We start from the raw sequence: 11,656 nt of genomic DNA, 5'->3' as shown, positions 1-11,656 counted from the left end.
CGCTTGTCTTTCTCAAGTACATAAAGTGCATTCGGCGATTTTTACGATGAGCGAAATTATTCAACAAAGAAGTTCCATTAAATTTTGTATGCAGAATCAAATTTCTGGTGCCGAAACGTTCAGAATGTTGGAAAAGGTCTTCAGTGATAATTGTTTGACGCGAGCAAGTATTTTTGATTGGTACAAATTATTCGAGAACGCGTCGACAATAAACCACAATCCATGGCGGCCATCAACTTCAACTGATGATCATTACTTGGCCAATTGGTCCTTGAAAATCGACAATTATCAGCACCTTCAGAATATCAAAAGGATCAGAGAAAAGAATTATGAAAAATCATTTGAGCCTAAGAAAATTAAAAGCACGATTGGTGCCAAAATAACTCAATTTTTTCGAAAAACATCGTCACATTAAAGCATGTGAAGCAATGTTTACCGACTACCAGGATGTCATGAAACATATTATTACTGGCGATGAGTCTTGGATCTACGCTTACGACCTGGAAACAGACGTTCAATCGGCCGAATATCGTAGCAAAGCAGCTCAAAATCAATATTATATTGACAGTTTTCTTCTATCATCGAGGTGTGGTGCATACCGAATTTCTTCCGACCGGCTAAACTGTCAGCAAGGAATACTATTTGAGTGTCATGCGTCACATTTCGTAATATGTGGTCGGTATTATGGACCGACAACTCTTGGTTTTTGCACCACGATAATAGTAGTATTCATTACATAATTCATAGTTTGTCATAAATGGTTTACAACTTATACAAATAGAGTTGTCAACTTTTTTATTTGGATAGCTAGTGCTTCATTTCGAGGTTATTTATTCGGCGGATAAATTAAGACAGAAAAGTATAATTTTATTTTTAAAAATCCTAGCATCATATGTGGCATAGGAAAGAGAACATAGAAGGACTTTGTAGTCTTTCAGCAATTCGACTGGTAAAAGGCAAATGAGACGCGTGATGTTTTCCTCCAGGCCTAAATTGAATTTGAAGTGGCATGAATATTCTTTAAATATATCTCAATCACTAGAAGTAACAAAAAATAAAAATTTGAAATTTATAATATTTTTAAAAACATCTACAAAATTGAAAAATTTGTGAAAAAATCGACCATTTTTTTGAGTAGCCGCCATTTTATGAAAATTTTTTTTTTTTTAGTTTTGCTGCTTCATGACATAGCGACATTCGTACTCATTTGACGACAAGGGAGAAAATCATGGCGATGAGGACACGGCGTCTTTTTCCCCCTCTTTTCTTCAAGGACGCATAACTCGATGGAAAAAAATTTTTTTTGAAATATATTTTGTGTACTCTTCTAAGTTTAATAAACAAATGATAAAAAAATGTATAGTAAAAATATCTGTTTTTTTTATTAATTGTTGAAAAAAGCTCGAAATTCGAGCCTCTAGACTAGAATACCCCCTTAAGTCTAACGCTGTGATATCACACGATATTGGTGACCAATCAACCGACCTAAAACGTGAAATTATTGACTCGCCGAAGTGTTTTCTCAATAAATCCATTGATTGATGCGATGGCTGGGAAGTGGCACCGTCTTGTTGAAACGAAATGTCTCCCAGATCACGAGATTCAATTTGAGTCATCAAATTGTCGCTTATCATTACGCGATAACAGTCGCCATTGACGATTATGTTCTCACCGGCATCATTTTCGAAGAAATAGGAAACGGATTCCAATTTTTTTCAATTTTGTACCAAAAATTATGTAGCAATGGCAAAAGTTAACTTCTATGTCCCGGAAAGTTTCTGTGCGGCCGCACGATGACCTAGGAAGCACTAACTGCCTAATTTAAGAGTTCTGAAAAATAGAATGAAAGCTAGTTTTTGACCAGCAGCTGAAATAACTGCGTAGTTTTGAACAAAAATCAAATTTCTCTAAGCCAGTCTCAATTTGATGACTTCTGATGGCGTACTTACCTGAAAAATGCACAAAAATACAAAAACAATTGTAAATATATATGTAACAGTGTTATAAACCATATTTCTTGTCCTTTACCTTCCATAAGTGTTTCAAAGCTGCAAGTTCCGCCGCTACAAAGTACACGAGTCCACTGTTTTTATACAACTTGCCCGCTCTTTTGCTTTGCACTGCATATTATTCGCATTACGTTGGTTGTTTTTTTTCGTTAGACGCTATTCTTCACGACTTTTGTACTTTACTGCGCGCCGTCAACGTTGCAATACAAAATGAACTGAAAATATCGTCTGAACTTGAAAACATAAATTTTCCTCCCGATTGCCAGCTATGATGGCTACATTGCACCCGCCAGCGCAGCACTAGCTCCATCGTGCGGCAATAAATTCTGATTTCAATTTAGATATAAAAAATCTGCATAAAACTCAAAACAAAGTGACTGTGCGCACAACAACAACGGCAGCAAGAAAAAATACCGAACTAAAAGCAAATAAAAGAAAAATAAGCAAATAAAAAATATAAATAAATCTTATTGAGAGCATATTATGGCAAACTTGCTTTGGCAATACTTTATTTATTTATTTATTTACTGCTTTGTGTATGTGTGTGCTTGGGTGCGCGCAGTTGTATGGCAAAGCAAATGAAATATTTCACATAAAGCCACTGCAATTTAATCACTGAAGTATCTAAAATTGGCATTTGGGTGTGTGTGAGTGTGTGCGTTTGTGTGGAATATCGGTTCGAAGTATCAGTATGTCTGTATGCGTGTAGGCGCAAAAAGTTTGTAATAAAAACTCCCAATCGAATTTGTAGTACAAAATACAATTAAATAAAATTTAAATTTACATTAGTCCAATTTGCTAGCGATTGGGTAGCTCAGGTCCGCATATGCGTATATTAGGGTGTGCGTTATTTGCCAAGTTGATTATCCATCCATCTGACATTGTCATCGCAAACAACATATCCAAAGATAAACAAGTTCGATTATTTTCAATTTAAAGGATACTTGAATCACATATCGGCACCCAAAATGGTAACCAATATATAACCATTTTATAACCAAAACCCAAATTTGTTTCACTATGAGTGGATCAGTGGTATCTATTATATCGTTTTAACTTTGTCTGTAAACTTATGAAAAGTGACGATGTAAAATACATATGTGGGATTTTTTTTCAATTTTTGCATTACATTTTTTATTTCCAAAGCAAACAAGCCTAAAACTTCCAGGAAGTGGTATTCTTATAAAAAAAAGTTTTGCTAAATTTTTAAATAAAACCACTCTTTTTTAAGTTAGGCGCAGTTAAAGTTATTTATATTGAATGTTGCTCATACGACATGGTGTACAGTGCTCAGTACACTTCATGTGCAATTTTAACTGCATATAACTTTGAAACAAGTAATTTTAAGGAAAAAATTATTAAAACCTTTTCTGTAGAACAAAAAACTTTGTATTTAAATATTACTTCCTCAAAGCTTTAGAGTGACTTGCTTTCTATATGGTATAGGAAATATAACTCAGCCACGGTTTCAATGGCAAATAAAGAGCTTGTTGGGTTTAGATATTTTTTTAGAGCAAAAACTGAAACTGAAAAAGAATCAACATGAAATAAAGCACGCCTTAATGTATATACACGCGTGTCTATGTGTGTGTGTTTACTGAAAAATTGAAAACCCTTCCTCCTCCCACTTTAAAATCACCTTTTTTACTATCTCCATTTTATTTGTAAAATATTACAGTTAACTACAAGTATGATTCACATTAAGGTTACAATTACATATACATACAGAACATAACTGTGTTGTGCCTTTGCTAACTTCGATTAGCAGCACTTTTCAATTGAATATTTCTTTGTTAATTAAGTGTTTGTTGTTTTATTTGTTTTATTTTGGTCTTCATGAATATTAGTAAAATGCAGTTATTACACTTAATTAGAATATTTCTGCTCCACATTTGCAGTTCATGTGGCTGCAAGTACATACACATATATACATATACATATATACATACTTATAAAAGTATTCATATATGGTATATATGTAGGTACATGCCGTTATTGCTTTTTGTTTAACAATTTTAATATATATATTTTTTTGTTGTTGGAGAGTTTGCTTGCTATTTGCACTTCTGAAGTTGCAGTTCTTTTTCGAAGCCACTTAACAGCAACAATAACTTTACTAAATTTACCGTTATTGGAAATAAAACAAAGTTATTCGCAGTAAGCTCAGCTGGTTTAGCAAATAAAAGAAAATTAATAATCCAATTCGGCATTATAATTTATTTATCAAGAATTGTTTACCAACTTAAGAAACTACAAAGGGGAAAAACGTATAAATATATTGTAAATTTCTGACGGAAAGGACATATTAATATGAGTGCAGTAAAATTTATTCTTTAAAATTTTCATTGAGATTTCAACCCTGCTTCATTAATATTTTGATCCTTATTTCATTCAAAGTTCCAACGTCTACGTAAATAGCTCTGGCTAGAAAAATAAGACTCAAACTCATAAAAAATTACATAAAATTTAAATAGCAACAGCCGTCTTCGTATCGCCATTAGTCTGCTCGCAAAGCTTGGACTCAGCTTTCTTAATACGAAGGCTGCTATATATATTCTGGCCTAGGGCAACACTAAGTGTTGCCAGGTGCAAGATGACATTTCCATTGGAAAGTTTGACATTTTTTAGCATAACATCACTCAGAACATTTTGTCATTTAATCGTGAATTGTTTTATTTACAGGGAATTAAAAAATTCATCTCGGCCAAAAAATGGAATTAACTCGTGAACATTTTCGTGCGATCATTTTTCACAACTTTCGACGTGGATTATCACGACAAGAGTGCATCGATGAACTAAAATCTTTGTATGGCTATGAAGCACCATCCTATAGCACTGTGAAAAACTGGTACAACGAATTCAATCGTGGCCGACGCTCGCTCAAAGACGAATTCCGTGAAGGTCGTCCAAAAACAGCCGTTGTGCCAGAAAACATCGATACCGTACGTGAACTGATAATGCAAGACCGTCACGTAACATATCTTCAGATAGAGGCATGCCTATGCATTTCTCCCACCAGCATACATTCGATATCGCATGAACACCTGGCCGTAAAAAAGGTTTGTTCTCGTTGGATCCCGCACAATTTGACAACCGCTCAAAAAAACGCTCGTGTGGATTGGTGTAAAGAAATGCTGAAAAAATACGAACGCGGTGCTTCAAAAGACGTTTATAAGATCGTCGCAGGAGACGAATCATGGCTCTATGCGTATGAGCCCGAAACAAAACAGCAATCGACAAAAAAAAAAACATTTTCGTTGATAAATATGCCTATTTACATTATTAGGCCAGAAATATATATAGCAACCTACGTACTAATGGTACTAATATCGGGTTCTCAACAGGGACGCTACAAAAATAATAGGGACAGAAAACGATGCCATTTTTCCCGCTCTTTTGACATTTCTCTTAAATAAGATCATCATGAAAAAATATATACGATCCAACAAAGAGTCGATATTATTAAATTGAAGAAATGAAGCCGCCACAAGAATCGTCGTATGTTCATGAATTGAGCTGAGGAACAACTTGAAAATGATCCGTGTTTTCATCGAAAAGTTATCTTCAGAGATGAGACTAATTTCTGGCTAAATGGCTTCGTCAATAAGTAAAATAGAAGTTATTGGTCAGGCATCAGTTCACACTTACTCGTTATTTCCTCGCTTTCATATAGCCACCTAAAGAATATATGACGTTTTAGGAAGTTTCAAATGTCGTTTTTTTAGCTTTTCTACAGTTATTTTATCATATTTTTCTTGTTCTGTATAAATTGTATAACGTAATCAATCACTCTGAATCCGAACATGCAATCTTGCAAGTAACCATGGAAGGACGAAGTCTCCGTCTTAACATTACGGAAAGTCTATATTTCCGAATAAAAAATTCGTTAAAAACCTTTCTTGCCAGCTCACATTTTTCTCGAGAAATATCTTAACTAGTAATTTCTTCGGCACTGAATTCAGATCTTTTTTTCTTGTTTTTAAAAATATTTCTTAATTATTTTAAATGATCCTTGATAGTTGATTGAAACCAAACAGCGCAACGAAAGAATGACTGGCGCGCTGTTGTAAACTCGCCTGTAATAGATGTCTAACCAATTACTAGAAGACTAAAATATTAAGTAACATAATTGAAAAGCAGTCTTTCAAAATTCAAAATTTAAATCGTGGCACGCTCGGTTGCCAACCAGTTCCGCCTGCAACAACCCACTGACGCTTTACTTTCGGTGCGTAAATAAAACTTTTCGAACATTGTCCTTCGAGCAATGCAACAACTTCTAAATGAAGTGACTGAGTTACCGAAAGAATTTTGTAACTTTTAATCGCAACTAAGCAAGAGAGAGCTAAATAAAATCATACTGGACCCTAAGTGCCGCGGCGCTTACAAACACACAAACTCGTTTTGTATGAGTGAAATAGGAAGCGGATATTTTTCAGTAGTTTTTGGTGTAGTAACTTGTATATATTCATAGAAGTCCGAAAAATTATAACAAAATGAAAATTTCGATCCGCAAAACTTGCCGATACGGAGAAAAATCATAAACTGAAGAAATACTAAAATGAAAATATTAAATAAAAAACATTTTCAGCTGATTCCAAACTCGCGAAATATATAAAAAATATATACAATATATGTATAACTGAAGTGTGTAACATTTTAAGTTATGGCGTGCTCTCTCTCTGGCTTCAAGAAAACAACAAATCTTTCAGCAAAACCAGTTCTCTCGCATTTCGGCCGGCAACCGACTTATTAATATTTCACTTAAAAACTAAAAACTATAATAATTGGAAAATATATTAATCTAATAGATAAATACCCACAAAATAAACGATGAAAAGAGCCCAACTCAAAATTGTCGAAAATTGAAATTACGTAACCAACCTGCAACGCGATCGTGTAGGGTATTAATGCTTTACTGCAAGGCAACAACAACCAGCATAAGCGTCGAAAAACCAAAACAGTAATAGAACTAAGTACAAAATTGGCGAAAGTTGAACTGCAACCAACGAAGCAATAAATCCGCGCTGCGCGCTATCATCCCCTCAATTTTTCAATATATGTACATAGTATACATATATCTATATATATGTATTTACAAGGTGCGTTCCAAAGTAAAGAAGAACCTAGCGCCCCCTGGTGGCGACATCTATATGTCTGCTATATTTATCGATTGTCCAGTGAGAATTTCATGACATTTCATAGACTAAAGTGAAGTTATTGCGTTTTAAGTGTCAGTATGTTTGTGTTATCGGTGCGAAAATGAGCTTCGAACAAAGAGCCAACATTAAATTTTTTTTAAACTGGAAAAACTTTTACCGAAACGTTTCAATTGATGAAACAAGTTTATGGCGATGATTGCCTATTCCTTAGCAGAGTGCACGAGTGGTTTCAATGTTTTCAAAGTGGTCGTGAGGACATAAATGACGATCAATCCGTTATCACCGGAAATTCCATCAAAACTGTGCGTGAATTCATCAAAAATCAGCCGAAATCGTGGCTGAAATTCATGGAAATGTAATTAAACATCTCCAAAATATCGATTTATCGCAATTTGACTGAACATTTGGGCTTACGAAAGGTTTGTGCACGGTTTGTTCTGCACAAATTGATTGACGACCATAAATTGCTCAGAATCCAACATCCGATCGACGCTTGTGACCGATTATTTGACCAAAAATCACATTTTAACCATTAACCACTCTCCGTATTCACCTGATATGGCACCGTGCGACTTCTTCCTTTTCAGAAAAATGCATTTGCCCATGAAAGGAAAGCGTTATGCAGACGTAGAGGTCATTCAAAAGGCTTGCACCGGCATACTGGCGGCCATATCTGGCCAACGAGCTAAAACACTCGTTCGACATGCTTTTGGACCGTGCAAAAAGCATATTGAAGCAGAAGGAGACTATTTTGAATAAAATAAATTGATTTTGCCGAAAAAAACATTTTTTTTTTCTAAGTCCTGTTTACTTTGGAACGCACCTTGTATATAAATTTGCGTGAGTGTTAATGCCCGCTTGCAGCTATCAAAAAATAAAGTTGTTACGCAGCGCTATTTAGCGCTTCTACGAGCAGGACATGTTTGCACCGCACAACACACTCTCTCTCTCTCTCTTACGTTCTACAACACAACGCGCTCCGCTTGCTGGCCATCAACGTGCAAGGAGCGCGCGCGGCGGAAGTGCACACGACATTATTGCATTTGATTTCCGTTTGTTATTAACTTGTCCGGCTGTTGTGGAAGTGCGTGGCTAGTGGAGTAGACAGCGAACAGCAAGCGTTTGGGTTGATTGTTTGTGTTGTTTTACTTTCCGGTTGCATCGTTGCCACCGCAACATCCGCCAGTTGCCTGTTTATCGGCTGCAACACCGGCGGCATCCGTTGCACTGCCACCACCACAACCTGCCGCAGTTGTGGCGCCCATCGCCGCACCGCTGCCGCCCGACTCCTTCACGGTGAATGTGACGTAGTACCGTTTATTACTGTCCAACTTGTCCGAGGGCAGTGAAATAAGTTGTTTGCTCTTGCCATGCGATAGCTCCAGCGCAACTTTGCCGCCACCACAACCGCCACTGCCACCCGTGCCGCCGCAACCGCCGCTGGTCAGTATCTTCGGCAGATAGAAACTCCCCACACCGGTCTTCTTGTACGCGCCAAAACCGAACTTCGGCATTGTGTGATGGTTCATCATGGGTACTGCAAAAGCAAGAAATGCGTTAAATTTATAAATAACAACTACTGCAACAACAATGTACATATATAAACAGCAAACAGTTAGTTGTTGGACGAGTATTTACTCGCGCAAATATAAATAGAAAGTTGAGAAATTTCTTAGCTAATTAAAGTGCAAAAAAGTGATTACAACGAATTTTACACAAGATTAAGTCATTTGGCGAATTCGCTGAGTAATTAATGAGTGACCGTGAGCGCGAGTTGATAAAATGGCAGCGTCTCCACAAGCGCAAGCTGTCAGAGTAGCAGAATGTAGCGAAGGAGTTGTTTGATTTTGACGAGATTTTTGTTACAAGAACCAGAACGAGAAACAAGAATGTAAAAATAGCAGTAAAAACTCAAATAAGAACAAAAAAAGTTTTAGCAAAATATTTGGTTTTAAACCAGGGTTTCTTCCGTAGAGCAAATAAGTAAAGGTTAAATAAAGCAGTAAGTAAAAGTCAGACGGAGACTGGAGAAATGTCGGGACGACAAATGCGATAGTGTAGAAGGTGTAGAATAGTAATAATGACTTCAACCTTTAAAACCGCCAAATAACTTACAACAAATCGAACCATAACTAAAAATTCAAGTATCGCTTTTTTAAACTCTTTGTGCTCCACAGCACCCGACCGCCAAGAAATAACTCGAGGGAAGGATGTATGTATATGTGTGAAGGAAGTCTGTTTATCTGTGAACTATGCTACTGATCGATTTGTGAAAATGAGATAAGTTTATTTTAACGAGGTTGATCTCCGAACAGAAAATCACAGTTGAACCAATTTCATTACCAGAAATTATATATGGCTGGCTTAAGAAGGAATGTTATTGGTGCTGCATCATCCAAAGTCAAAAAATGTTATTAATAGTTTACCCACGTAACGCTGATAGGTTTTTTGAAATTCCAAATTTTGATTTTTTAAAACATTCTAAACGAAAAGCTCGATAAAGATGAACCGCAGCTATATACCTTTCACAAATACAAAAGACTCCTTACAAGAAATTTGATCGTTGAGTTTACTTATATGGCAGCTATATGCAATAGTGGCCCGATATCTGCGGTTCCAACAAATGAGCAACACCTCGTGAAGAGAAGGACGTACTCAAATTTCAGATTGATATCTCAAACGCTGAGAGACTAATTCGCATATATACCGAAAGACGGACCGACATGACTAAACCGGACGCAGCCCGTCCCGCTAATCATTTATACAAAGGGTCATCCATTTCGAGGTTCCCTACTACATCGAACTTCTAATGTTGTTATCACCCGAAAGAATATTACTTGGCTTTTAGTTTTCGAAGATAATATCTTTCAAATGCTGTGTCTCAGTTGTACCATCCGTTAAATCCAATTTTCGATGACTCTTTCGAGTCATTTCGAATGGTAACTAGCGATGATTTGTTCCAAGGTCTGATCCGAAGAGAAATTGTCCGCATAGACTATAAACTTTACATATCTTCACAGTAAAACTTTAACGGTCTAACCCAAACATGAAAATACTGGCTGTTCTTGATTGATGCGATGTGTGAGAAGTGGCGTTGTCTTGTTGAAACCAAATGTTGCCGAGATTACGAGATTCAATTTCAGGCATCAAATAGTCGGTTATCATGAAGCGATAACGGTCGCCATTGATGGTTACATCCTCACCGACATCCTTATTGAAGAAATGTGGACCGATGATTACAACGGTCCACAAACAACATCAAACCGTTGTTTTTTTTCTGTATGAAATGACAGGTCTTGAATATTTTCAGGTTGCTCTTTGTCCCGAATGCGGCAATTTTGCTTGTTTACATACCCATGGAGACTGAAATGAGCCCCATCGCTGAACGAAATTTGGTCGTCGGATCTTCAGGTAACTTTTTAAGAGCCCATAGAGCGAAGCGATGTCGCTTGGGAAGGTTGAGCGGCTGCACTTCTTACACAAGCAATATTTTGTACGCTTTTAATTTAAGATCTCGGCATAAAAATGCACCAATTCGGTCAAATATTATCCAATAATGAATGCCGAGTCTCAAGATAAGTGGTGGTGTTGCAAATAGTACGCTCAGTAGGCCGATCATGTTGACCATAAGTTGAGCGAAGCGCTATCGGTTGCTTTATAACAACGCTGGATCTGGACCAGCATTGGTAGAAAGCTCTCAATAACACTTCTCACTAACTTTCTCGTTGAGCTTCCAACTTTGTATGAAAAAAATGCAATGTTCCCTTCCTCTAGCAGATCTGCCTTAGTTATAGTCTCTATTAGTTGTTGGCTCGGCGGGACATGTAATATCAACAACCCGCGTTGGAGTCCAAGTTTTCAAGGATTATATATTGTATATGTCTGAAGCCATGCAAGAACCCATATTCGCTGAGCCTCATGGTAGCCTTCAAAGTCTCAGCAGTCACTACTGATGAACAAGTATGCTAAATTCTCTCACTATAGAGAACAATTGCTTCAACGCAAGTATTAACAAAATAACTTATAGAAGTAGTTCTTGATGAAAACTCTTCTGGTCAATAAAGAATTGTGGGGTGAAATTATGAAATTATATTTTTCCTATATGCGCATGACATTTTCTAGTACAAAAAGTTTAAAAGAGTGTCAGTCTTCACCACGGCTATTTCAGACATGGTATTACGGAAGGTCCTTCTGAGTTGGAAAACAAACTTTTATATAGGATTCTTATAAATGTAATATATTCGAAGAAATACTTCCGGTAAGCACCGATTTCTAAAAATGAAGAACTTAAAAATCAAAATTTCTCCAACTCCAAAGACACATCTTTGGAAAAAATCTTCAAAAACACAAAAGTATTGAGAAAACTGTGGTTTATCGGACGTGAGAACCTCTCCAGGAGCTTTGCAGACAGCAGACACATAAATCACATACTTAAATGACTTAAATTTTTGTCAGTTGCTGACAAGCTTTATTGCATTTCGCCAGAAA

At 36.5% G+C, this 11,656-nt stretch overlaps 1 protein-coding gene across 3 annotated transcripts in view; it reads right to left on the bottom strand.

Moving 5' to 3' along the window:
- Window positions 1-3,641: 3,641 nt before the first annotated feature.
- LOC126762105 (uncharacterized) overlaps window positions 3,642-11,656 on the bottom strand; it is a 97,400-nt gene continuing 89,385 nt past the window's right edge. The window contains exons 7-8 of one of the 3 annotated variants that reach the window (XR_007667422.1): window positions 3,947-8,705; window positions 3,642-3,841 (exon numbers count right to left, since the gene is read on the bottom strand). Coding sequence is in view for 1 of the 3 variants with exons in the window: in XM_050478625.1 (XP_050334582.1) it covers window positions 8,314-8,705 (392 nt within the window). In the remaining 2 variants the exon portion in view is untranslated. Of the gene's footprint in view, window positions 3,842-3,933; window positions 8,706-11,656 lie in introns of those variants that run through there. The other 2 variants (XR_007667423.1, XM_050478625.1) reach the window with 2 other exon arrangements.

Source organism: Bactrocera neohumeralis, chromosome 2, assembly GCF_024586455.1.
Source record: "Bactrocera neohumeralis isolate Rockhampton chromosome 2, APGP_CSIRO_Bneo_wtdbg2-racon-allhic-juicebox.fasta_v2, whole genome shotgun sequence".
Taxonomy (NCBI): Eukaryota; Metazoa; Arthropoda; class Insecta; order Diptera; family Tephritidae; genus Bactrocera; species Bactrocera neohumeralis.
The sequence above is the reverse complement of the archived record's forward strand: the minus strand, read 5'-3'. Positions and strand labels throughout refer to the sequence as shown.